Raw genomic sequence first — 27,485 nt, forward strand, 5'->3', positions numbered from 1 at the left:
TATATTAATTTATTTCATGTTTACATTGTACAGCAGGAAACACCCCCCCCCCCCCCCCCCTTGTTTCCAGGCTTGTGCATTATGGCTTTGCTTATTCGTGAAAAAATTATTGTAGTAATATTTGTGCATCAATTCGTCACAAACCCAACATGTTTAGTACTGTTTAAGACTATCACCAATATACACCATATTGCAGGTCTTGCACATTAGAGTTATTTGATTTTTTTTTTACTGTAGACTGTTTACTAAAAATTAAAAAAAAAGAACAGCGCTGTATTTTGATTGTTATTTATTGATTGTTTCTTAGAATGAACAAGGCTACTCAGACTTAACCAGTTTTATGATGTACTGCCCTACCACTTGGTCCAATTTTTGCAACTACAACAGAAGTCCTCTGTAGTTTGAAATGTCATTTTAATATTATAACATTAACAATCATGTACATAGTCCATAAATGACATTTAAAATAAAAGATCTGAGATTATCAGGATACAATGAATCTGAGTAACGTCAGACAGCTACAAAATGTTGGCGAATTCAGAACATGTAAACAAACATTTATGAAAATACAACAATGGTTTTATTAATAGGAGGGCATTTAAAATTAAAAGTGATAAATGATTGTTTTTCAAATAACTTTTTGAATAACTTTCAGATCACATAATCCCCAGTTTCACTGATTTATGTTCATCTTTACAGATTCAATTGTTTTAGAGGGATGATTTGACTGATATTAGATTCCTTAGTGTTTGGAGATAAGGAAAATGTTACAAAATTTTTCCCATGTAGTTTCAGCTGAAGACTAAATGCTTGCAGAAATTTTTAATATAAATGTAATTTATTTAAGACTCTGCCTCCATCAGGGAGATGACAGATCACATCATTCCTCTGATGATGGAGGCAGAGTTTTCCGAAACGTTGGGCTTCTGCCCAGAAATGATATAGCTTGTTGCCTGAGAGGATTTTATCAAGTTCAGTCACCATGAAAGAAGCCATATATGTTTATTAATGATTACTGTTTTACAGCCTTCCTTACGTAGTTAATCAGTGTATGAATAGTTCCAATCGATGCAGAAACATGTTTCGAATCATTAAATGTATTTAAAGACAACATCTTTCTTTTCTGCTACAGTCTGTAATTCAAGTTTTACTGGACACTGAAGCCAAAAACTGAGCATTTCTTCACAGTAACCAATAAGGAAATACATCTTCCTTGAACTGATAGCTTGACGAATAATACCTGCTATTCGAATTATGTTGTGCTGACGTTTTATAATGACTTCAGATTCAAATAAATTATGCCATGTACCAGTCATAAATCTGCGGATGAAAAGATCTTCTAAGGCAGTCTCTGCTGGCCGCAAGCCACCTTCAAGATTAGCTGAAACACCATCATTACAATTAAGGTGCAGCACAAAATAAACCTTAATCAGATAATATTTATGTAAATATTTAAAAGTTGGTACTAATGCCAAGAAAATATATATCACGTTTCAATTACAAGCATCAGTCAAGGTAGTGGGGCATAAAATTGAATCTGCTTTGTAACATAGAGCAAGAAACTCCAATTTCAAATTTAATCAAAATTCCATTGCAGTTCTGTTACATCTAAACCAACATTCAAGACAGCAAAAATCCATTACCATATTTTCATGAAGTACAAAATGGTATGGAGTTTATATTTTAGTTAAAGTTACATCACATATCGACATGTAAAAGATACTTCTGATTTTGTTATGGAAGAAACAGTAAACTTCTGATTACTGGGGGAGAAAAGATGCATGATTATTAATTAGTTTATTAAACATTTACCATTTATTACTTAATTGGTAAATTAATACCAATAAATGCATTACTAATTAATTCAAAACCATGGAAAAAGTTGGTCCAGAGTGTTTTAAAAATAGGCAACACAACTACAAAAAATGGACATGCATAAGTCCTGAGGTCAAAAGTAGTAATAACAGAAAAGGTACAAGCCATGAACATGGAAAATGTAAATCCAACTTTCACAGTCTGAATACAAAGTACCAAAGGTATACTGTGGGTTGTACAGCCAAGGAAGAAGAACGGTATAATGTCACAGGGCTTAACCTATTAATCAGGTTATGATCAAAAATGTGGAGTTACATTATTTTATATTTGAAGCATTGCATGCTTCACAAGTGTAGAATTTATAGTTGGGGCAGTCAGGATAAAGAATTTATATTTTCTGCAGCTCAGGAACAGAAACATAGAAAACTGGATTGTTTGAGATGTCACAAGAGCACAAAATGGTTTAATGGATAATGCTTGATCATTTACATCGTACTGATGACATGACTTATGAATGTGATGGCCAAGTCTGTGCCTGTGAGGAACTGTACAAGATATCTAAACAAACTACTGCGATAGATTACAATTTCATAAATACATACATGTATTCCAAGAGTTCCAAGATTTCCTATGAGCAATGTAAAATGGTGGATTAGCCATTTCATAAGTAAGAGGTTTGTCGCCCTTTGGGGATTTCCTGTACCGACCAGCCTGCACTTTCTGACAACATGCTGTTACGTGGAACAGGCATTTGTATGGCCGCTGAAAACCTTCATGCTGCAGAAGCTGCAATTATTGTTAATAATATATTATCAACACTAATTCGTTTAGATTTAATATGCCACACACATTAACAGTTCAAGATACAACTTTTAATGTATTGTGACAAAATGTTGAAAGCATACAGTAAGCCCTACATACATATATAAAATGTGCATACAAAGAACTACATAGGTATGCTTCAGGTTGTGAATAGTTTCCTAAACTAAAACAAGACATGAGCAATGTTTATGTAGTACTGGGCCACATGCCCTAATATTACATATCAAGTTAGTTTTCAGAGGTCCTTGCTGCCTCCATCATCAGGGTGATAATGCTATAACTCAGAAAATGGCTGTCTTCAGATTCACTGCCATGAAAACCTCAATTCCTACATAATTACAATAAGAATCAAGGCCAGTGTACTGATTAACTAAAAATGTAAGTGTAAAGTGGTAAAATTGGCCATAACAATGATTACGCAGGTACAAATACTGGTATATCTATGTTAATAACACCTTGACATTTTACACATCAAGTAAATTAATGTCATAAAGAGTATGCTTAAAAAGTCATAACACTTGTAGTCAAAATAAAAAACAATGGGAGGCCAGAGTCAGCCCATGCCAATTCTACACCTTCGGTTTCAGGTAGTTCAAAGTAAACCAGAATTACTATTTAATTCTTTTAATAACTAACTAACTAGATGGCTTACCGAACCCGAAGGATCATCACCGAATTAACCAAAGCCCTCCACCGGACCCTGTCCTGGGCCAAACAAAATCCAGTCTCCTTCAACTCCTATCTCCCATAGATCCCGCCTGAGATTATCCTCCCATCTACGTCTAGGTCTCCCCAGCAGTCTCTTCCCTTCAGGTTTCCCAACCAATACCCAGTGCACACCTCTTGTCCCATCCATGCATGCTACATGCCCCACCCATCTCATTCTTCTCAACTTAATTGCCCTGACAATAGTGGGGGAGCAGTACAGATTTTTAAGCTCATCATTATGCAGTTTTCTCCATGCCCCATCGTCTTCTCTCTTAGGCCCAAATATCCTCCTCAACACCCTATTCTCAAACACCTGCTGTCTGTGTTCCTCCCTTTGAGTGAGAGACCATGCTTCGCACCCGTACAAAACAACAGGCAAGATTATTGTTTTGTATACTTTAATTTTCAGGTTCTTAGAGATCAGACGGGAAGACAAAATATTTTGAACTGAGAAGTAGCAAGCATTTCCAGAATTTAATCTTCTCCTAACTTCCTCATGAGTATCATTTTGATTTGTTATTGTTGTTCCCAAATATTTGAACTTTGTAACACTTTCAAAGGATTTATTAGCTACCCTAAGATAATCTTGCCCGCCTGTCTGCTGACGACGAGATACTAACATGTGCTTAGTTTTTTCTGAATTTACTTCTAGCCCCACCTGTCTACTAGCCTCTAGTAAAACTTCTGCGTTCCTCTGTATTGTATTTATATCATCCACCAATAAATTAACATCATCAGCATATGCCAATAGCTGATGTGTCCCATTCAATTGCAAACTCTCCCGCCTATCTTGGACTTTCCTGATGGCAAATTCTAGCGCAAAGTTAAAGAGCAAGGGAGACAAAGCATCTCCTTGTTTTAGACCGTTCTTGATGAAGAATGTCTCAGATACATATTTACCTACTCGAATTTTGCTACAGGTTTCATTCAAGCACATTTCTATTAGAATCACTAGCTTCTTTGGTATGCCAAATTCAATAAGAATATTATATAACACTTCTCTCTTCACAGAGTCATAGGCTTTTTTGAAATCTATAAATAATTGATGTACGGTCCCACTGAACTCCCAATTTTTCTCTAGTATCTGACGAATGCAAAAGATCTGATCAATCGTTTATCCAATTCTTTTAATGCTATGTAAAATTGTGTTCTGTTAGGGGCAATTTCAATTCTTATTGGTAATTTTCATACACTTATCCTGCATATCATACACCTTTCTGGTACACTAATATTACCAACTGCCCTGTGTGGAGGTCAGTTATTTATATTATTAAAAGTAACGGTTGGTATAGATACATTCGGAACATTTGAATTCGTCAACTTCTGTAAATGAGTCGTTCAGAAACTTGAGTTTGTATATTTTGAGAGCAACAAAAATACTTCCGGTCCAAAATATATTATCAAACATAACCTAGCAGCAATAAATTTTCTTCATATTTCGACGAGTGATTGTTTGAAGCATGACTATAATGTTTTAAAGACATTTTGGAGTCTTCTGCCTCTCTCAAGCCAGATGATTAAATGTTCCAATTTCTCACCTTCCCAACAGCTTTATTTATTCCTGCCATACTGAAGAAATCAATGACCCACCTATCGGCCTCCCACTCGACCAACAGTTCACGACAGTGTGCTTGTGTTGCCAGAAGACAGATGGCAGAACATACAAACAACATTTGTGTATTTTTTCATTATGTTGGATAGATTAAAGCACATCATTGACAATATATCGCTTTGAGGTACACTTCTATATGTTGGCGATCGTGGCATGTTGGTAGTATTATAATCTCTGGTGGCAAGCATGGTGGGGGTAATGGATACTTGTTGGTGGTTTCACGTGTTGATTTAATCATGAAACATACCGAAGAAAAACTGGTGCTACGAAGAAGAGGCGGAGGAAATGTAATTGAGCAGTGTCCTGTTTTCTCTTTAGATGCAGAGATACTGTATACAGTATGTGGGTCTGTTATTCGAGCATACGGTGTAAGGACTGGAGAATTGGTGAGCGAGTATGAGAGATTGAAGGGAAAAGTTACGGGTGTTCAGCTTCATCCATCATACCCTAATGTTATCGTGGCATGTTCTGAAAAAGGAGAGCTTATTCAATGGAACTGTAGCTCAAGATTACCAAGCAGTATAGTGTGTCTTAAGTTTAAGAATAAACGAACTGCAACTGTGACTGGCTTCCATTTTTTGTCACCAAGTCCTCAAGAAAGTGAATCTGATAAATGCGTTGTTTGTGTTGTGTGGAAGAAATCAAAACGTGACGTGTCACAACTGTCAACATTCTGCAGCCAGACAGGCAGTCTTCTACTTAACTTAAAGTTCCAGCTGGATGATCATACCCATAATGTTGCCTACGGAGGTAAACCAGGTGAAGAGTATGTAGCAGGTATTCACAAAAATATGTTACAGTTTATTGATGCTGTTGAATGGAAGCAGTGTGACAAGCAGTATATTGGTGGAGGACGATGGTTTACATGCGTAGCATGTCACCCAGAAGAGCGATGCATTGCTACAGGAGACAACACAGGACGTGTGCTTATATGGTGGAACCTGCTGACATCTGGAAAGCCAACATGGGCTGTGTATCATTGGCACACATTGCCTGTACAAGCTGTAACTTTCTCACAAACAGGAAGTCACTTCTACAGTGGAGCAGGAGAATGTGTACTTGTAAAATGGACTCTCAACAAGCCTTTGGATAGAAGCTTCCTTCCTCGTTTACCTAACTCTATTTGCCATTTGTCAGTGGCACCAGACAATAAATGCCTTGCTATATCTACCAGTGACAATGGTATTCAAATTGTTGATCCCCAATTGAAACTAATCAGTGTGATTCAGCATTTCACCTGGCAGGTTGAGGTTAAACATGGCTTACCTCTGTTTCCTGCAGGGATTAGTGTAGACCCACGCACTAAGGCTCTAGTGATGAATGGAAGGACAGGGCACATCCAATTCTATTCTCCACATACTGGGACTCTCTTATACAACTTGGATATCACGCAGATGAATTACCTAACTCAAGAACGTAATAATGTGATTGTGAACACAGATGTTACAAAAGTATCATTGAATTGTAATGGAGAGTGGATGGCTACAGTGGAAGAACGTGATGATAGAGAAACTAATATGGAGGTCCGTCTCAAGTTCTGGAATTATGATAGTGTGAAACAAAGTTTCTGTTTAAACACTTCGGTTGAACTGCCTCATATTGGAGGAGTCTTATCAGTTGAATTTCAGCCAAGTCCAGATCTACAGCAGCAGTTGGCAGTAACTGCTGGGAGAGACTTAAAATTTCGTATCTGGAGTCTTGTTGAGTCTTCCAGCATTTACAAGAAAGGCGTTATGGTTTGGAGATGTGAGAGTGTGGGTTTCTTCCGAAATCTGCCGATTGGAGATACAGGATTTTCTGCTGATGGTTCCCTCCTGGCTGTAACATTTGGTCCTACGCTTACAGTATGGGTGCCAGAAACTAACCAGCTAAAGTGTAGCCTCACTGAACTACACTCTAAAATAAATCTCAGTCATGTGCAGTTTGGAATGGTAGATTGTGGTCATCTGGTGGTAACAGGTAGCTCAGTGAACATAAATGTGTGGCATCTGCTGACACTGTCACTTGTGTGGACAGTTCCTATACATGTCAGCATACTTACAGCTGATCCATATTCAGAATTCATGGCAGTGTTCACTTTGAATAATGACTTATTTGTGTTCTCTCCAAGATGTTCAAAACCATTGTACATACACAAAAACATTGTTCCTGGGAATTGCTCCATTTTATGTGCTGCATTTGTTCCTCGTTTCAGTTTAGAGAGGTCTTCTGGAATTCCATGGCAAGAAAATTCACATCTCTACTTTCTGGACTCTAACCAGGAATTATTGACATTAGAGAGACCTTGTGAAGATGCAAATGTGAAGGAAGGGCTAGCCTTGCCTATTTCAACTCTTCAGCCTGTTACATTTTTTAGCACACTCTTGGCTAAGCACAGGAGTTCAGATGTGGAAAAGCTGCATATTGATACTCAACAACAGCTTGGAGATCCAGGTGCTTCTGCCATCAGAGAATTGCTGAGTGCTCCAGCATACACGATACCTCCAATGAATCTGCTGTGTGGTCCGATCCTTCGTTCACTTGTAGCTTCTAGCAGCAAGCAAATAGAAGAAAAGAAGACCAATTTGAAAGAGAGAAAGAAGGATAAAGCAGATAGAATGGAGACAAAAGATTCAGGAGTAGATAGTGAAGATGAGACCTCTGGTCATGAACTGTTGAAACAAAGGGAAGTGAAGGATGATCCAAACAAAATTCAAACAAATGATTTGACAAGGACTATAAATATAGCAGATGTGGAATCTAGGCTTGCATCTGTCTTGGAGGAAAAATTTGATTGGACAGCAGTATTGCTCCATACTGACACAGCTTGTTCGTTTTGAACAGGGCTGTGGAGTCAGTACCAAAACCTCTTACTCAGGCTCCTTCTCTTTCATAAAAGCTCAATATGTATTAATAATGGTAAACCTACTAAGACCCTGGCCACACAACCGTACAAAGTATGTCCGTTGCAACGGACGTACTTTTGTACGGACGTAGGCGAGGACACCACATGAGCGCAGTGTGATGCGTCAGTTGCCCTAATGGAGCCGGAAGAAGCCATTGCGTTCTGTGGTCTTGCCCATTCATAATTCTATGACGGACATCACGATGTGCGTTACAACGGACATACTTTGTACTATTGTGTGGCCCCAGCCTAAAATGGTAAATGGTACCATAAGAGATTTCATCACCACCACGTGAATCATCAGGCTACTTTTTAGATTTATAACCTATATTTAAATATACGTCTAATAGTTATTGAGAAATCGGTTGATTTGTAAACAGTATGAATTCTTAAGGTACCGGAGCCATAGTTACAAAGCATTATTCCCGCACCATGTGGCTCAACGCATCATTGAATCTCCCTAAGCGCGAGGCCTTCCCGTGGCTCACACGGTAGCAAAAGTGTTAAAATAGTATTTTCTTAAGATTTTATATCTGAGTCAGTAAATTTTTACCGACTCCACAGCCCTGGTTTTGAAGTCTCTGGAATTAAATCAGGGTTACTTGTCTAATGTAATTATGTACCTTGCAGGGATGTGCATGGTGGAAAAAGTTTTGTGAGTTCAGTGAAAAACTAAGAAAGTATTTGTTTTGATTTTTTATATTTTAGGAACTTTACCATCATGAAAGATTTGGCAATGCTCCTTAACTAAAAATTGTGGAGAAGGGGCTGCAGTAACTTTAGACCTACTACAGTGAAATCCCTGTTTTATGTTTTTGAAGGGAAAATCCAAGTTGAATGTTGAGTAAAGGAAATAGAAATTCATTAAGGAATGAAAATGAATTGCAAGTAATAGTACAGTGTACTGTGAAGTTTCAGGTTCTCACAGCAGTGAATATGAAGATGACAACCTTCTAGGGTGTTGTACCGTGTTGTCTCACATGAGGTGACCACACCATTGTGTGGTAAATTATCAATCTAGACATTCACATGATCATGATTTCCTTGAGTAATGATAATTAATCATGGAACCATAAAGTGTCTACTACTTTCGAAAATGAAACATTAGTTTCAAATACCAGCCATCAGCTTTACCAGCAAGGGGACATGACATATGGTTTATACTTCCTTTAGACATCCTGGTTTCCAACAATTGAATATGTACGTGTAATAGTTTTATTCCTTTGTGGATGACTGCATTTTGATATAAGAATGCTAACTAAGATTTTCTGATCACATTGTTTTTTGGTACACATATATCTGTTGATTCTAAGTAGGCAATAAAAATGGTAACTTCTAATGTAATCATTGTACAATATGCGCATTTTCTTCAGTATAAGTTCAGTTCAGACAATATTATCTTGTTGATTGTGTGAATACGAGATGTTTCCCTTTATCTTGCCAGATTTATTTAAAACTTGCATTATCTCCACAGTTTTATAAAAGCATTTGCACATATGTATATAGAATGATGTAACTGATGTGTGCTAATTGTATTTGAGTAAAATGAAGCATCTGTGGAGGTGTATAACCACTTATCCAGGAGCTTATATTGCCCTTGTGTTAGGAAAAAATAAAAGTTTTACAGCCAGACTTGCAGAACCTGTGAAATTACACCAAGAATGTAACCATGCTATCATTATAGGTAATATAAAAGGCTAATAAAAAAGTATAAAACTTTGACACAGGTCACCAAAGAAGTAAATTTTCAAGTGTTATTCGTACTGTAAAGATGAAACTTTTACACTCTCAAAAGAATTATATTGTTTATACTGTTTCTCTTCAGCCAGTACTGGTAATATTTGGTTATGTGAAGACATAATGAAGAAAACATGTTGCAAAGAATATGGATCGCAGCATGGCCCAACAGATTCAGCGCAGGTATCTCGTGATACATTAGAAGTCTTGTCATGAGGCTGTTGGCCTAACAGCCACATGCCTGTTGAGTCTGGTTCTTTTTTTTAAGTCCTAGCAATCTGCTGTCCAATGGCCTAGACTGGCCCATTTATAGCCCAAGGTCATACTGGACTGTATTTGGGAGAGTGTTTTCACAGGCTTATGGGCTGTCATGATTCTACTAACAAAAACATCGCATAACTTGTTATTTAAAATCTACCATTGAAATTGAGTTAGTTTACAAATATTTGGGAGATTTTTTCAAAGAGGAAGTTTTAGAATATTCAATCGACAAGTTCCATAATATAGTTTCTAATCTAGAAAACTAAATGCCATTTTCAAAATTACTGTATCAGTATATATTGGTGCAAAACAGCTTCATATTTTGTGCAGTCAAGGTAGTCAGTTGGTCAATGGCAGAGTTGAGGTATTTGGGGATGTCTATGGAAAATAGTAACTGCATTTAGTTGTGCTTTATTCAGAGCACTGATTACGTGCATTTAGAGGATTTCAGTCAAGGTACGTAATTGTTTTGATGCACGTTTTCAAGTTACATCAATTTTCTTTTATTCAGAGGCTATAGTCATTCACGGTGATATCGACTGAAGAAAATCAAAACATCGGAATGGTAGGCTACATTGGTATAATCTCTAAGCCAAATTTCATGAAAATTAGTTAATTTGTTCCTGAGTAATGCATACAGATAATTGTCAAGGACGATGACAGCATTACCATGTACAGAAAATCATGGAAAATAATGTCATCGTCCTTTCTGAAAGAGACTTGTGCCTTCACGTTGCTGTCAACAGTTGGAGAAAATCAGAAATTACTGTGTGGAATGGGTTACATTCGCAAATTCTCGTACCAAATTTCACAAAAATCCGTTCACGAAATGTATGGCCAGAACTGTAGTTTATAAGGATGCTGATAGATGGCAGAACGATCTCTGCGGGTGAAATGAAATACGTGCTAGCAGACAAAGTGGCTGTAAGGTGTTCTTCGCTAACGCTAACGTATTATAACACTTAAATATACAGTATTTCAATGGTGTAATGTTGTTTATTCTACATTTCTGTAGTTCGTGAGATATTTTACTTGTCTCCTACAATTCTTGATGATGACACCTCTTGCTACATAAAGAGTACGCACATTTGTCGTCCGGAAAATGTCTGTATATTCTTTGACTGCCAAGCTTATAACTACATGTTGGAATTCGTAGTTCCGCCGTCAATTCCGTATTCATTACTGCTCTCGACCTTTAAAAGTACCCTTTTATCCTCATTTCTGGTCGAATTTTTCGAGTTTTAATGTGTGGTTACTATTATCATTTTCTTTGCTACCTCCGTGCTCTTTGCATGTAGTAGGATAAATTGAATATGGCAGCCTCCGATGTTAAAAGTGATTACTCGGACTGGAGAAAAACAATAATTTTGCGGCTACAGAATAGGAACAGATCACAGCGCATTTGTTTCCAGGACCTTATATCGTTTCGTAAGCATGTTCTATATTTAACGGTTTGAATTTCTTTTTCATTGGTATTTTGTGAAATGCCAGTATGTTTTGAAACCTCGTGTGTAGAGATTATGAACTAGGAAAACATTTATGCAAGTTTCATAAATAGATAATTATAGGGATTATTTTGTGTTTCAGACAATAGGCTGTTCGATAGTTCTAATGCATTGCGAGGAGAAAATCTTCAGCTGACAGTACAAAATGAGAAGCTGCGACAAGAAAACTTTGAACTCCACAATCGAAGTGGCTCAGGCAATGGGAAACCTAATGAGAAGATTCAAGCGTTGGAACAGAAATTACTACATCAACAGGAAGAGTTGACAGAATTGCATCGACGTAAAGGAGAGAATGCCCAACAGCTTATCGATTTAAACCAAAAATTGCAAGAGAAAGAAAAGCAGCTACAGGCTCTTGCAGGGAGGTAAGGAGCATTAACATGGCAGAAGTACAGCTTTGTTGCTAACATTTCTAAAAGCAAGTCCTCTGTTTCCATACAGTTATATCAATGTTTTCAGGCTTTGCCATTTTAGAAGTTAATGCTAGAAGCATGAAATGGAAGAGAAATTGTTAGTTTCAATCACATTCCATGTTAAGTGATATATATTTATCTCTCATTCTATATTGTTTGTGGTTTGTGTTTTTGATTTTCACATTTAGCACCACCTGTTATGTAACCCCATAAGTAAGAATAGCGGAGTCTGATAGCCAGAGTTGATAATGTTGTGAATGCATTCCAATCCACTGCCTCAGCAGATGCTCATGCTCATTTAGTCATTCACACACCATATGTGGAGATGTTATAATTTTATGTTACTGTAAATAGAATGTGACTGAGGAATTTTGTAAAGTCGTTTGAGCTCCCACTTCATATGCAGAGATTGTTCTTGAAGGTCTAAATGGGCATTTCCCAGGGTGGTGGATTGAAAAAGAGGTTCACAACCTTTGCGACGTCAGTCTCCAGACAGTACTTTCGGATTACAAAAGAGAACTGATATTGAGTCTGAAAACTGATGACATACATCATTTGAAGTAAGGAATCGGAGATTGTGGACTGTAGTATAACTCTAGATGTTCTCACTCTGGCATGGGAAGAATTAATGTTTTGGCCATATTTCTAGCATTTATTGTTACAAAATGGCAAAGCTACTATGCTACTAATACTTCAAAATACAGTAATCACAAATGTAACACAAGGAATGGTGGTTATCTTATCAGTGCAGCAGATAATCATTCAGACATTCTGTGGAAAATTGTCACAGATGCTTATATTTTTGGGTAAATGACTGTACTTTATGTAGTAGTCACGATCATTGCAGAGGGCTACAAAGCTCCATTACAGTTACTTGAAATGGAAGGTCATTTAAGAAGCTTTATATGATTAGTAGGGCATTGTGAACCATCAATTTATTTTTGAGGATGCTGTAGTTAACAAGGAGATGTCTTCTGGATTCTAGTGCTGTGAAGCCTGGTAGAAGTTTATTGATATTTAGAAGTGCTTGCTGCTTCCATCGTCAGGGCAATGAGTACCTCTGAAACGATAATAAACTTCTTACTATAACCCAGAAGACAGCCATCTTCACAGTCAATGCTGTGAAAATCTCAAATTGCATTAAGGAGGTACTTGCTACTAAATCCATTATTCTGTTTTCAGCTTCGCAGACAGTGTCGCTGTAAATACTACATTAAGAGCTGAAATACAGATGTACCAGAATAACATAAAAGAACTTGAGAATCTGAATCAGATGTTGAAAGATGAACATCAAGCCTTACAGTTAGCATTTGCATCTCTGGAAGAGAAATTGAGAAAAGCACAGGTACTTGCAGTAATAGTACTTAGTAGCATAAGATTCTAAGGCTTGTAAGATTTTTTGAAACTTTGTCGTAAAGTTTATCATATTTATTTCCACTGCCATAGCATTGTTTCTGTTGAACATTATTTACTTTTTTTCACAAGTAATATACTGCCTAAAGTTTTAACATTTGTATTTTCTTTTCAGACAGTTTTCTTTCTTAAAACAATTTTGTGTGAAGTTGTAAAGTTGTAATTCATCGAAAGTAGAAGTAGGCAGTAAAATTGTAGCTTTAGTAATAATATTTGTCACACTTGATGGACTAGTGGTTAGTGTGCTCGCCATTGGACCCAAGGTTTGTGGGTTCAAACCCGGCCGACGTCGATGGATTTTTAAGGGTGATAAAAATCTGTGGCACAACTTCCTTTGGAGGGGAAGTAAAGCCAGCGGTCCCATGTCGTAGATTTACGGCATGTAAAAGAACCTTACTAGCATGAACGAGATGTTTCGTAAGCAAAATTCAGCGGCCATTTCTCACCCAAGTCTCTTGTGATTCACTACTAGATGGCTCTAGCAGACAAATCAGGATTGAGTAGAAATTGTGAAGAGGCAGTGGGCTGGTCACTCACTACTCATAAATCACACTTCAAAGGCAAAGAAACCTCCCACATGGGAGGAAGTCAAGGCTCGACTTTGGGCTGTTTTGCTATAAAAGAAGAAGTAATAATATTTGTTTCTTAATAATACATTTTGTTATTGGAGAATCTGACTGGAGTTAAAGTAAAATACTGAAACATGAATAAAATTTATGGTACTTGGATTTTCTTTTTAGAGGATAATGTTAAATTGGGTATTAAAGCAATACGTTGTGAAGTGGATCAGCATAAGGTTGGTAACAAGCTTTGGTATATTAGTGTTGTCAGACTTTCAGTTTCCATTACCAGACATTTAGTTAGTTTAAGGGACATTTTTATTTGGTTGTTGCAGTTTACATAAAAATATTGTACAGTATTTTTTGAAACTTCAATTTTTTTCTTATGTGAAATTGTTTTTCCTAGTCTCTACATTTTTGCTATCTCCTTGGTCTTCCTCTTGCCTTTCAGCACGCAAGTGGCAATTATAAACCAGTAATTAATAAGGATGAATTGCTTTTACAATTAATGTACAAAATGTGGTGTATGGTAATAAACATAAACTGAAACAGTGAAATTTTAATAATTTTTGGAGGAGGGTTGAATTTTAAAGATTAAATCTTATGGTTTCTGTGATGATCTATGTGACCATTTGACTGAAGTCTGTCTATTTCAGGATGAAAATCGTGCTTTGGTGGAAAGACTCATAAGATATAAATCTAAAGATGCAGAAAAGATGAATGAAGAAAATGAAAATTTTGTACGGTATGATTACATAAAATTTATATTGTTCATGTAATATATAACCTTTACTCTAGTTTGTAGTTGAAATCGTAATCCTGCATGTATATGGAAAGAATACCTGCAATTGAATACAGTTATTGCCTATTCATTTGCAGAGTGTTTGTAATTTTAATTAACAAGTAGAGTTTGTAGACACCTCCAAGCTTCAAAACTTTATTTCCAGCGATGGGGCCTTTAATCCAACTGCCTTTCTGATACAAACACTTGGGCTGTTTGGGTAAGTAAACAGATTTTGTAAATACGATTAATTCTTTTGGAAATTAACCTACTATTTGCAGAAGCTTTTGGTGGCCTTGAAAGTTGCTCTGGAACAATGCATAATCTTACAGGATCTAGAACGCTGTTTACACATGTGGGACATTGTACATATTTTTATGGAATCTAGAAGTCTTAGATTTATTTTAAAGATTTTTATTGTTTTTGAAGTTACACATTAAGTTGTAATTGCTTACTGTTGCTGTTGGAATCGTTATCATCTTCTATTTTCGAATGTATATTTATACAGGAAATTATTTTATTTTACATTGTCAGTTTATTATGGTTTTCTACACTTCAACTTTAAATCAGTCCTAATTGAAATGGTAAAAATTTGGAAGATTGAATATTGAACTTCATTTGTGAGAAAGATACAAGGTCTGATCAAAAACTTGTGTAGACTGAACTCATATTTTAGATCAATCACATTTCGTTGTTCTTGGCTACGTTGAATGTGTCTGGACAAGTTACTAGGCATTTTAAGAGCTCATCCCATAGTTACCAGAACATCATGGCTGAGTCGTTGGCACATGTGCGTGCTATTCAGGAGACACCAGGTTTACGTTTCAGTCCAGAGACCTGCTGTCATTTCAAGGCCTTGTATTTTCTCTAAAAACTGAGTGAACTGGCAGTTTTGAATTGTATAGTGACTTGGGAGGAAGTCACTTTCTTTCTGATGACATATGTTCTTCACTTAAATTACTGTATGGAGGTGAATTTTGAAGCATAGTGGTTATGTCTTCTTCTTCTTCTATGGCTCTCTGGTCCGTATTCGGTCCATGGCCTCCTCAGTGCTCCTCTTCCATTCCGTCCTATTGTTAGGTCCATTCTGTCTGAGGCTTTGATTGAGGTTTCGAAACATCTTCCTTTTTATGGTGCAAGGTTGTTAGCCTTGCGACCAACACCCAACCTGGAGGACCTGGGTACCTGTCTTAGTCTGACCTCTCCCCCTCGACCAATCTGGCTAGGGAGACCCTACCAATAGCTATGCTACCGCCAGCATAGCTCTTGGGGTCACTGAGGTACTCAAGCACCACCACCACGACAAGGTGCAGGTAGTGGTTATGTGTTAATTATATTGTGCTGTCAGACTTAACAGTTTATTTTAATATCAAGTACATCTGTTGTATTGTATTGTAGTATGTTTAAAGTCTCAAATAGACTACATTCTTCTTTACATTGTCATTATAACAGAAATAATAATCCAGCATTACTGTTTATTTTGTTTAAAAAAGAGTGTGTGTGTAAGTTACTTAGTTGATCTGTAACTAATTCACGAACACCCTTCATGCAGAATTAAGTTTGAGGCAATTAAGGCATGGGATTTTTAGTGAACAAAACTAATTAGGTGGAATTCTTAAATAAATGAGATTTGTTAGTGTGTGTTATTGTGTTGTATTGGAATTTTAACGCTTTAAAGTGCACTTGCTTAAGCAGTTACTAACTCTGCATTTTGAATTTTTGTATTTGTATTGTGTATGTATGGGTTTTATCTGATTCTCACTGTAAACGGGTATTATTTTCTCTAACAGCTTTAACCAGATGATTTTTGCCATGGCAAAACGTGGTGCTTTCTTTGTGGTACAGACTGAATCCTTAAATACTATATTTCCTCAGTTTTAACACGCGCTATTTTCATTTTTTAAAATTTCTGAAATCAGTGTGCATCTTACATTTTATGGAATTTGAAAATGGATATAGCTTATTTTTTCCTGAAAACCTATTACTAAATCTTACAATCGTCTTAAAGTTGAGGAGATATGATGTTTAGACGAGTTTCGGCTTCAGAGGGTTTATACGAATGCTATATTAGAACATTGATGATTGCATTGCCATTTATAAAAATATTTATAGAGAGGTATTCCTTCCATGCCTGTGGGATTTCCTGTTAAACAGGAGAATTAACTTTTGGTGGAATGTTGGGTCATAAATTTCATTTTGATTATAAATAAATATGCAGAATGTTTCATAAGCAGTCATACGTCAGGGGGTGATTTGGGAGGTAATTTTGAGTAAAAGATGTTAATATATCAATCCTGTTATAACCATCGTGGAGTAAAGATGGAATTGAACAGAGATGAATTTATTTACATTCCATAGATCCTTCATATGCCCAAGCCAAGGATGTAGAACATGTCATAGCACAAATACAATACTTTTTTCTAATACAAATATAAATCACATAGTTATGACAGTAATTTACAGTTAACTACAGTATTGCTGCAGAAACAATTGCACAAGGTTTCACAGTACACACAAAGAAAAGTAAACAGAATATTAATCAGATTAATTTTTTGTAACATTTCACAATGTACGTGTTATAACTGTTCCACGTCCTCCAAGGTTTTCAGTGCAAGGGCGTTTCTTGTTCGTAACAAAAGTTTACAGCCTATAGAATCGTTTCAGGGAATTCATGTATGTAAGTGGCATCGATGATCCAGTGCAAGAATTCTTCTTCTTGTTCTATGGCTCTCTGGTCCGTATTCGGTCCATGGCCTCCTCAGTACTCCTCTTCCATTCGGTCCTATTGTTAGGTCCATTCTGTCTGAGGCTTTGACTGAGGTTTCGAAACATCTTCCTTTTTATGGTGCAAGGTTATTCTTATTTAGAATTATTCTCTTATGTTTACTTTGGTCCCATAAGTCATCAGTTCCCTAAGACCCCATTGTTTTATGAACATTCTTTATTTGAAATTACCTCAAGGTTCACCCCCTAATGTATAGCAGGTCTGTTGTGAAACGCTGAGTATGTACAGGTTACGTAATGTCTAATAATGTCTGGTTTGTTCTAGGAAAAAGCAGGCCAAATTACAGAAAGAACTAGAAGAAGCTGCAAAGGATACTCGGGCTTTATCGCCCGATAGATTGAGAGAAACTGGTGCTGCTGGTGCATTCTTTGCAAGTTCTGTTCCTAGTAGAGTCTTAGTGAAGTTTGTAAGTGTTCTTCTTTTTTGTAGTTGATTCACTAGATTTTATATCCAACACTAATGCTGCAAGATATGTTGAGACAGAAAATTTCAGAATGTTTCTGAATAGTGAATTGACAAGGATAGAGCAGGAAAATGTTTCTGACATTATCATAGTATCTACGTGGAAGGTCTTATAAGCTCTACTCAGGAGTGCCTTCTGTAACCACAGCTTGAAGGAGATAAATTAAGTGTAGTTTGTGTTTGGAATATCCTTAAGTGTTTCATCAGAAACTTTTCCTAGCATTCAAGGTCTTGGTAAAAAAGGAAAGACAGAAAAATACAGGGCATATTATTCTCTTGACTTCCTTATCAGCCAGCCTTACAAATACTGCCCAATGAATTTTGGCTTCCTATTATGTTGTACTTATTTTGGAGGCTCAGATATGAAAGAAAAACTGTTCAGGGTCACGCAAGACAGAACTATAGTTTTTGGTGTAATGATTTTCTTCTCACTAATTTGATGGAATTGCAAATTATTTCTTGAACAGTAGGTCCCACAAAACATTAAAAAGAATTTAACATGAATTACTCCACTAATAAACAATAAAACAAATGATAAATGTTTTAAAAATGTAGTGAAATTGTTAGTAAAATACCTAAGAATTTAGACATGAAAATTTTGTTTTCTGTACCTAATAAATATGTATTGTCCATAATACATAAAAAATCACCTGGTGATGCAATAGCATAAATTGTGCCCACACTTAAGGGGTTAAGTGTTTGAGAAAAAAGCTGTATGTGCACTAATAAAGAGTAAAATATCAATTGCGGCATACAAAATGTTGCCAACTATATCTCCTTTTTACAGCGCTGTGTTTGGGATATTCTGAACAAAAAACAGTTCTATTTTTCATGCCTATTTTCAGACTTTCATTTCTCATCTTCTGTTTTTAAACTTTTTAGGAAAATGTAAAATAATGTTCTACGTTTGTAACTGTGTTTAGGATGCACATGATGGAGATGTAAATGCTGTGAAGTGGAGCCCTGTGGATCGAATTTTGGCCACTGGGGGAGCTGATAGGAGAGTAAAACTTTGGGACTTATCAAAAGGTGAGGCTGACAAATTGAAATTCATTGTAAGATAATGTTGACAAGATTATGCAACAAGTACTCTGCATGTTATGTCCTCACGTAACAAAAATGCAGGTGCTGAGATATATAGTTTTAGAATAATACCTAGAATATATTATTTTTCTTTATGTACCAGAGTACATACTATGAAAATGGAATAATAAATTCACGATGCATGACAAGGTGGGATATCGACAGCCACGAGAAGCATTTTTGTGTGTCATTGCTGGCGACACAAGAGAGGTTGAAATTACATACAAAGTTTATTTTGTTCAGTGATTTTTTTAATGACCTTTATCTTTATCTTTAAAATCACTAGCAACATTTTGGAACAAACATTTTAATCTCATATTTTGTGTGTGTTTGAACAAGTGTATTATGTGGTAAAGGAAGGGGGTGAATCTCCCATCCCTGTACCTACAGGATTCAGTCTACAATCTTCATGCTAAGTCTTCATTGTAATAATAATAAATAATATTGGTACTAGTAATAATATCGGAGTGTGTTTCTGTATAACAGAAATGTGCAGTGAATTATTATCTTATAAAGTGACGAGGGAGGATTTGTCTTCAGATTATGGTACACTGATCATTCGAATGATATGATTTTGGTGTGAATTAAATGGGCTTTATTGAGAAATCTTACTTTTCTCTGTGTTTGGTATAACTAACTTTAAAGTTCTGAAGTTATGGAACATTTTAACACATGGAAGCAGTTTGTAGCTTATCGTGGTTGTTGTAAACTTGTTTACACCAGTCTGTTGTGTCTAACCATTTTTAGGTACAGTTCACTGTTACTGTTTTCTTTAAGATAAATTATTATGACACGGATATACAGAATCCATCTAATAGATCTTTTTTAATAACCGTGAGACTGCGGGCAATGTAAAACATAAACATAATCTGAATCACTAAATTTTTGGACTGTGTTATTAGAAGGAACGCTAAATTTCGGAAGCTGGATCTGCTTCCATCCTCGGGTAAAAAGGCGGAGAGTAGTGTTCTTTTTCAAAAACACAGGTGATGGACATTGTCCAAGAATTTAGTGATCCCAGTTGTAACGCACCATTGACAGCACCCATTAAAATTGATAAGCGTATCTTTTCATCATAATATTTATTTTTTGCCTCTTACCTACTTATTTTCTTATTAACAAAACAAATGAATGAATTGCAATCTGATGTATATACTTTCTTTAAGTTCACCAGAATATGTGAAAATACACTTTAAATGTGAGCCGGCATAGCTTAGTCGGTATAGTGACTGGCTACGGACTGAGCGACCAGGGTTTGATCCCTGACGGGGGCAGAGGATTTTTCCTCTAGTCTCTACGTCCAGAGTGGCTCTGGGGCCCACCCAGCCTCCTCTACAATGGGTACCGGGGGCAAATCAAGGCCGGGGCGTGATACTGACCACTCACCCCCATCTAATGCCGAGGTCAAGAATGAGTAGGAGCTATACCTCCGCTCCCCCCAAGCGCCTACATGGCATATAGTGGGACAGCTTTATTTAACTTTACACTTTAAATGTTGTTTTCTTTCTGGTGATTTAGTTTTTTATTAGAAACTGATTGGTGACAGAACACCGTAGATTTGGAGGGCATTGGCTTTGCATTACAAGGCGGTTGATGAGTTCAGTATATAGCCTGTAATATATGTTGGTTCTGTGGCGATCATTTTGAAATCACTATTTTAAGTCATAACGTTAGATATTTGTAGTGAAGGATTCAGAATTCGCGGAAGAAACAAGATTACAATTCTGGAATGTAAATTTTTACTTCTTGTTTATGTGAATCCATTTACTGATAGAATTAGCCGCATGACAAATGGATTACATCAGCTTTTGATGCTTTAAAATAACTAACCAGCAATTGCCACTGCATGCATGAAGATGAGTACCAACTAGAGTTAAAACACTTGGCTTCTAATGCTTTATTTATTTATTTATGGTTTATTTAACATTGTCAGTAGCTCAGACTAAGTGTTGACCCTTAAATTACAGACTTTCTTACATACAGAACTAAAAAACATGGGTTATTTACCAGATAACATTTTTGGATATTAATGTTAATTCATAAATGATAATTGTAATTGTAGAAAACCTTAATGCACTTAAATAGGATTTGAGGTTCTCATGGTGGCAAGTATGAACATGGCTGTCTCCTGGGTTGTATTCTGGTACAAGTTTACCACCATTTCAGAGGCCGTGCTGCCTCCATCATCAGGGCAATGAATAAGCTATGCTTGTGGAATTGATTAGGTGCCAGTGAGTCAAGGCAAGTAGGGTCAGGATTTGGTGAGGGCCTGGGAGCCAATCAGAGAGCATGGGCATTCATGCCCCTCCCCTCTAGTATGTTCCACAGCATCTGATTACGCCCGATTCCACGTTTACTAAAAGAGAGTTTATGTGTAAGAAATATGAGGTTCTTATAATGAAAGCAATTGCTCGCATTTTGCATTTTTGTTTTGTAGCCACAAAGTGTAGTACAATTAACATTACTCTCATCTTTCTTGCCATAATTAAATGTTAGGAAATAACAAAATTGGCTTCATAATAATTGACGTCTTTTTTACTTGTCCTGTGATTCTTGCTGCTTTTCCAAAAATGTTGAATATTAACCTTAGAACACAAACGTATAGAAGAATGTTCATTAAAAATATTTACTGGAAAACATCACTGTGCAGCTGTTTTTTATCCAAGATTTTATCTCACTTTTAATTAATTTAATGTAAACTGATTCACATTTATATAATGTTTAAAATATGTTTCATATTGACATTAGTAGCTTGATTTTTATCAACAGATAATTTATTATGTTGCAGAGTTTATAATTATGTTTTTAGGATGGGACGTACTATATTGGAATTTAAGTTTGCGTGTCTGTTTCCCCGTCTTATCGTCGCACCTTTGACCTCTCTGTGCTTTCAGGCAAGTCAAGCTAGCAACAGCAACAAGTCTTGAACTTGAAATAATTGTTACTGGATCTGACTGCATCAGTAGTGCCGAGTTTGTTTTTATGAAAAGTACTTTGGTATAGCCATGCTTAGTCTAAATTATTTTTACAAAATGTAAGATTTTTTTGAGAATAAATTGTTTATGTTACCATTATTTTTATTTTTTTCCCTTTGGTTAACCTATTTTGTAATTCTGATATGTGGTAACACTATGGCAATGTGCCCACAGGGATATATGATTGGGGTTGGCTAAATAAACCATAAATGAATAAATTGTACACCTAAAGTTTATTCATGGAAGCCGAATGTGGTTGGTCTGAGGTATGGTAACAACTCTCTTATTGCCAATGAAACTAGAGTTAACCGAGAGTCCATTTTCACCGCAACGTGGCACATCTTCAGGTTGTGGAATGAGGAGATGCCTCCTCAATATGGAAGATAGCTCTTATTATGTTGAATAAGGTTTTGAGGGTAGCTGAGGAGGGGTGGTTATCCAGCTTGGATGTTGGCTGTAGAACTAACGTCTGTAAAAATCTACCATTTTATGAAATATTACCCAAGGGCCTGGACTTGGACATGTTATTTTGTTGAATCACCTAAAGATTTTTAAGTTGGAATTTTATGATTATTTATAGGGTAAATTCATTTAAATATGTAGAAATACGTATAGAAAAGTATAATTTAGATGTACAGTAAAACCTCTCTAACTTGGACACTTGCGGTTCCACGATAATGTGTCCAACTTACAGAGGTGTCCAAGATAGAGGGAAAGGGGAAAATCATCCTTTCAAATTGTGGTGTAATGACAATGTGGTAATTGTAGAGTATTATGGAGCCCTTCCCCAAAAAGAAATTATTGATAAGAAAAATGAAAAGGGTAAATTAAATTTTTACAAATTTTGTTTTCACTAAATTAAACTTGCATGGATAAGCCCAAAGGGAAGGGCACCAATACTTTACGTTTACCGACAATGTAATCTATTTTACATAATCTAACTACTGTAGGCTTGCTTGAATGAAGAATTAATGACAATAATAATAATCTTTTGAAACCCACTCTCATGGTTGCACATTACACCCAGCCTCAATGAAATTTTAAATGTTCAGAATGTATTTTTTTAAGCTCAACATAAGATGTCACTTATTTGTTGTAAAGAAACCCGTCCCAAGACACTGCTTTTTTGCTTTTATCTTGGAATTTGCCCATCCTCTTTCTAATAATCACCGCAATCCAAATAATGTTTCAACCATTCCTGGTTGATTATGAGCGAACGCATACCGTTCCAATTTCTGTTAACACTGTTTAACTCAGTTGCAAGTACAGTACTGACAAAGTTAAAACTCCAGTGAGGGGTTTAACAAAAGCATATCTATTCACTTTCACTGCATTCCAATGATGTGTTCAATGTCTCACACCCTCAACCATAAGGTAATCCTCAGGTAGAAGGCATTCATCAGTCAGAAATTCAAAATAACAAAATACTAACTGTAAATGTTTCCCATAAAAGCATTGAAGCTAAGTGCATGCATGCACCTGTCCAACTTACAACAAAAGGGGTGACCAAGTTATAGGGTGTTGTGGACATGTAAAATTATAGGATATTCGCCGGTTCCAATTAAAAGTGTCCAATATAGAGGGGTGTCCAGGATATAGGGGTGTCCAACTAGAGGGGTTTTACTGTAATAGAAATACAGGAAAAGGCATTGAACTATATATATTTATATATTTTTAGGAAAGGGAATGCTGATCATTGTTTAGTGACTGACTATTTTATATGTAATGGAATGAGATTAGCAGTTAGGAGACTAAGACTTGTTAATGGCAGATGTCGTGTACTGACATGTCATTGGTGTAATCCACCGCTTCCCAAACTTTTTCCTTCATTACCCAAAACCACTTATCAGAAAGTCCTTTTTACCCGATGTAGGTAAAACACTAACTGCACATGAAAACATATGACAAGTGAAGAGAGATTGGTAAAAAATAGGAAGCAAACAAAATGTTTGATGCAATGTCTTTATTTTAAACATTTTAATAGCCACAAAAAATTTGGTAATTATTCACCATGAATATTTCATAACCCAGGTCCCAGCTAATGAGTACAATGCTACCGCTCCTTCTTATTTACTGTTTCCGCAAAATTGGAAGCAAATAGCAAATAAATACTTGTTAGAATGTTTTAGAGCATCGGTGCACAATGACTGATCGCTTTCTTCAGAGTACTTCTTCTACACTTTTACGATAAATTTTAACGTGCATTCCGAGGTGTGTCGTCACCCAAAGAAAAACCTTTACCCCTTTTTGGGTAATTTACCAGGTTTGGGAAGCACAGGTGTAATCATATACATGCCCCAGCTGAGGATAAACATGGTCCAGAATGATCTGTGGCATTTATCAATCTGTACTGTGTATACCACATGCAAGTTTCGTTAGAAGATTTCATTATAAAAGTCTGAAGAGAAGATATTTTTTAAGTGAAAATTTGGAATGGGAATTTACATAAAATTATTAGTGGTATTAGTAAGCTATTCCAGGTCAAGAAACGTAACTATCAAGAGTACAACATTCGTAATATACTTGGACTTAGGCTGATAGGAACATGTCAGATACATCAGAGAGATCATAATTTAGTATGTAAAAGTGACACTTGAGTATAATCAAAGTCAGCATTTTGAAAAAAGGAAGTGACCGTGATATAGACTACTGTCTCAGAATGAACTTAACTCAGGTGACCGTATTGTCGATGCCTTGGCGCCATTGGTAAGGTTGATCTGAATCAAGAAAGAAATTTATTTCAGTTTATTTATTTTTGTTTCAAAATAATATGAGATCCAGAGAATTTAATTAATATAACTGATTTTGAGGTATTCATAATTGGCTCTAAGAACATTCTTTTTATGAATGTTACGGTTCTCGAAGAATTGCTTGTCGTATATACCGAGACTGTTTGCGACACATTTAATTTTGTACAGTGTTTGAACGGCATTTTCAAGTTCTCTTTTGCTCACTCTCTTGAAGAGAAAAGTTATACATATTTTTACACAGAGTGTATTTGATTTGTTATGCCGCCTGGTTTTTGCATTTGGTGAATATTTATTTTTGTGAAAGCTGAAAGACAATGTTTACATAATTTACAAATTTTGGACACCTAAGAAGTAGAATTTGTACTGTCATTTAAAATTACGGACATGAAGTTCATGTCTTGAAGAACTTGTAGCATTGATCTGAAATGTGTTTGAGTTTCGGAGGACACAGTTTTAACAGTGGGTTAGAAAGTATGGTAAGTGCAATAATTTTGTCGTAATTTATATAATACTTGTGAGATAAACTTGGTTTTTAACTGAAACTAAAATTTAAACTACCTTCCTCTAAGATCAATCTACTTCTTGATCAGAGATAAGCCTGTAACTTTAGTCCGAGGGTAAGATAATGAGCTGCTTGGTCAGGATTATCATATCCCTCATTAGATGGTGATGGAAGAGTGGTGGAATGATGATTAGCAGGGTAGATCCAAAGAGTTTGGAGAAACGCCTCCTGGAGTATGACTTTATCCACCACAAATCCCACTTGACATCACCTGACACTGAATCTGGGTTTCTGAAGCAAGAAGCAAACTTCTAGCCAAATGAATTTTGGTCTATATTGGTTTAATATGACACATATATCATATGATACTTGAATTTAAAAAGTTTGTTATGAATTTAATTATAAACAGTTTATCGTACAAAAACTGCATAATGATGAGCTTAAGAATCTGTACTCCTCCCCCAGTATTGTCAGGGTGATTAAGTCAAGAAGAATGAGATGGGCGAAGCATGTAGCACGCATGGATGGGGCAAGAGTTGTGCACCAAATACTGGTTGGGAAACCTGAGGGGAAGAGACCGCTGGGGAGACCTAGACGTAGATGGGGGGATAATCTCAGGCGGGATCTATGGGAGATAGGAGTTGAAGGAGACTGGATTTTGTTGGCCCAGGACAGGGTACGGTGGAGGGCTTTGGTTAATTCGGTGATGAACCTTCGGGTTCGGTAAGCCATCTAGTTATTTAGTTATTGTACAAAAATTTGGTGGATATCTTTACCCCCTTGAAGGAAACGTGTATTTAAATAATTTTTAAATAATTTATTCCATAGCTTAAGAAAACCCTTTTCCATTGCAAATATCGCTTGGTCATTTGTTGCAGTTTGTTACGAATTTTTGTGATAATTTCAGCCATAAGAGATTAGCAGATGATGTGTAAGACAGACCTTAAGAAATTGGTTTGTGTGCACAAAAGATCCACATCAAGATTGTCAATGAATGTGTATGTGCACACATTGTAGCCCGCTTCTTGTGTTTATAAAGAACACCTGAAATTGGAAGAATAGACGTTCGTGTATTGTCTGTATAACCTGATATATTCTGTGCCAATAACAAAGGGTTTGGTTAATTAGTAAAAAAATAATAAGGGGTTCCTGTGAATCCTATGAAGTCCCCTACAGCACATCCCTATTACGAGAGTGAAAGAGCTGCTCTCGTGTGACGATAATATGCACTTATTCACCAGAAACATTGCATTTTAAAGTGCGACATTGAGGTATATATGTTTAAAAATTTGTGCATTTCATGTAAAATTTTCTGTAAATAGTCGGGTTACCAATGGAGAGAAAGTTCATAGAATTGTTTACGACTAAAATTGTGTGGGTAAAACTGCAATGTCAGAATCTATCTTATAAGTTTCGCGTATTGCTACGCTATGTTATGTTACATTATATTCTGTATTAATACTATGTCGTGTTATTACGAGTACTTCCATTATTTCATTTCAGTTGGGCAGTTCGAAAGCAAAGGCATGCTTGTCGGAAGTAATGCAGGAGTTATGTCGGTGGATTTTGACTCGACAGGGGCCCTCATTCTCGGAGCATCAAGTGATTTTGCCAGCCGGGTGTGGACCATCGCCGACCAGCGGTTAAGGGTGAGCTGTATTCTTTATTCTTTCCTGCCTCTCCTTTCACTCTCTGCATTCTCTGAAATCATTTTAAGAGCAAAGTGTGTCAAATTGAGGTATAAAATGCAATACTCTTGAAAATTAAACTGAAGGTAATGTCCCTAGTGTCTGTGGTGGTCTTATGGTTTGTGGTGCTGTGTCAGCTTGTAGGTGTTTAGAGTGTCTCTGAAACATTGGTGCCCACTTACAAGTCCACGTGGCATCACGACGAAGAAGACCGTTACAGACATGCTGGGAAGTGGAGGGAATTATGTAGAGTCCCCCCCCCCCCCCCCGTATCCAGCATGGTGTGAATTGGTGGTTAGCAGGATTCACCATTGCGCTTCTTTTACGTTGACATTTTCCTCTCCTTACTCATCCCTGACTGGCCCATTCCCTCTGCCTTCACTTACTCTAACTCTACATAACCGCCACGGTGGTCTAGCGGTTAGAACGCTGGGCTTGTAATCCTGGGGGTCTCGGGTTCGATTCCCGGCAGTGCTCGGATTTATAACTTGTGTTGGGCAAGGCCGTGGTCCAAGCATCACGGAGTTTTCCTCCGGGGGTTTCCCCGGTTTCTCCCGTTGCATCCCAAAAATTACTCCACTTTCATCATCTCGCGAAAAGGGGGTCACAGCAGGAGCGTTAAATGTCGCGGTCCCGGTCGAACCCATGTACTGATGGGTCGTGAATCCTGCTAACCACCAATGCACACCATGCTGAATGGCGTGTACTGGATACAAAAAAAACTGTTAA

General features: G+C 36.6%; 4 protein-coding genes across 7 annotated transcripts in view; 3 read left to right on the forward strand and 1 right to left on the reverse strand.

Annotated features, from left to right (window-relative positions):
* Positions 1 to 272: 272 nt before the first annotated feature.
* Positions 273 to 4,996, reverse strand: mRpS24 (mitochondrial ribosomal protein S24). The gene is made up of 3 exons (XM_022060190.2): positions 4,884 to 4,996; positions 2,418 to 2,601; positions 273 to 1,381 (listed from the first exon to the last, which is right to left on the reverse strand). The coding sequence occupies exons 1-3, from the start codon at positions 4,911 to 4,913 to the stop codon at positions 1,092 to 1,094; spliced, it is 504 nt and encodes a 167-aa protein (XP_021915882.1). The 5' UTR covers positions 4,914 to 4,996; the 3' UTR covers positions 273 to 1,091.
* Positions 4,997 to 5,091: 95 nt separating this feature from the next.
* Positions 5,092 to 9,563, forward strand: l(2)05287 (WD repeat-containing protein l(2)05287). The gene has a single exon (XM_022060189.2). It carries the CDS (start codon positions 5,194 to 5,196, stop codon positions 7,774 to 7,776), a length of 2,583 nt encoding a protein of 860 aa, XP_021915881.1. The 5' UTR covers positions 5,092 to 5,193; the 3' UTR covers positions 7,777 to 9,563.
* A 1,153-nt stretch (positions 9,564 to 10,716) lies between these two features.
* LOC110827976 (Autophagy-related 16) overlaps positions 10,717 to 27,485 on the forward strand; it is a 154,058-nt gene continuing 137,289 nt past the window's right edge. For 2 of the 4 annotated variants that reach the window (XM_087355472.1, XM_087355471.1), the window contains exons 1-8: positions 10,717 to 11,267; positions 11,427 to 11,709; positions 12,940 to 13,102; positions 14,387 to 14,475; positions 14,678 to 14,731; positions 17,561 to 17,702; positions 18,682 to 18,787; positions 26,572 to 26,717. In XM_087355472.1, coding sequence (XP_087211598.1) covers positions 11,153 to 11,267; positions 11,427 to 11,709; positions 12,940 to 13,102; positions 14,387 to 14,475; positions 14,678 to 14,731; positions 17,561 to 17,702; positions 18,682 to 18,787; positions 26,572 to 26,717 — 1,098 coding nt within the window. In that variant the 5' untranslated portion in view covers positions 10,717 to 11,152. Of the gene's footprint in view, positions 11,268 to 11,426; positions 11,710 to 12,939; positions 13,103 to 14,386; positions 14,476 to 14,677; positions 14,732 to 17,560; positions 17,703 to 18,681; positions 18,788 to 21,735; positions 21,916 to 26,571; positions 26,718 to 27,485 lie in introns of those variants that run through there. The other 2 variants (XM_087355473.1, XM_087355474.1) reach the window with 2 other exon arrangements.
* LOC147872800 (autophagy-related protein 16-1-like) overlaps positions 26,695 to 27,485 on the forward strand; it is a 308,552-nt gene continuing 307,761 nt past the window's right edge. The window contains exon 1 of the mRNA XM_087355475.1: positions 26,695 to 26,717. The gene's annotated coding sequence lies outside the window, so the exon portion shown is untranslated. The remainder of the gene's footprint in view (positions 26,718 to 27,485) is intronic.

This window comes from Zootermopsis nevadensis, unplaced genomic scaffold, assembly GCF_977971745.1.
Source record: "Zootermopsis nevadensis isolate Lab colony 2312 unplaced genomic scaffold, Znev_1.0 Znev_ptg000024l, whole genome shotgun sequence".
NCBI classification, from domain to species: Eukaryota; Metazoa; Arthropoda; class Insecta; order Blattodea; family Termopsidae; genus Zootermopsis; species Zootermopsis nevadensis.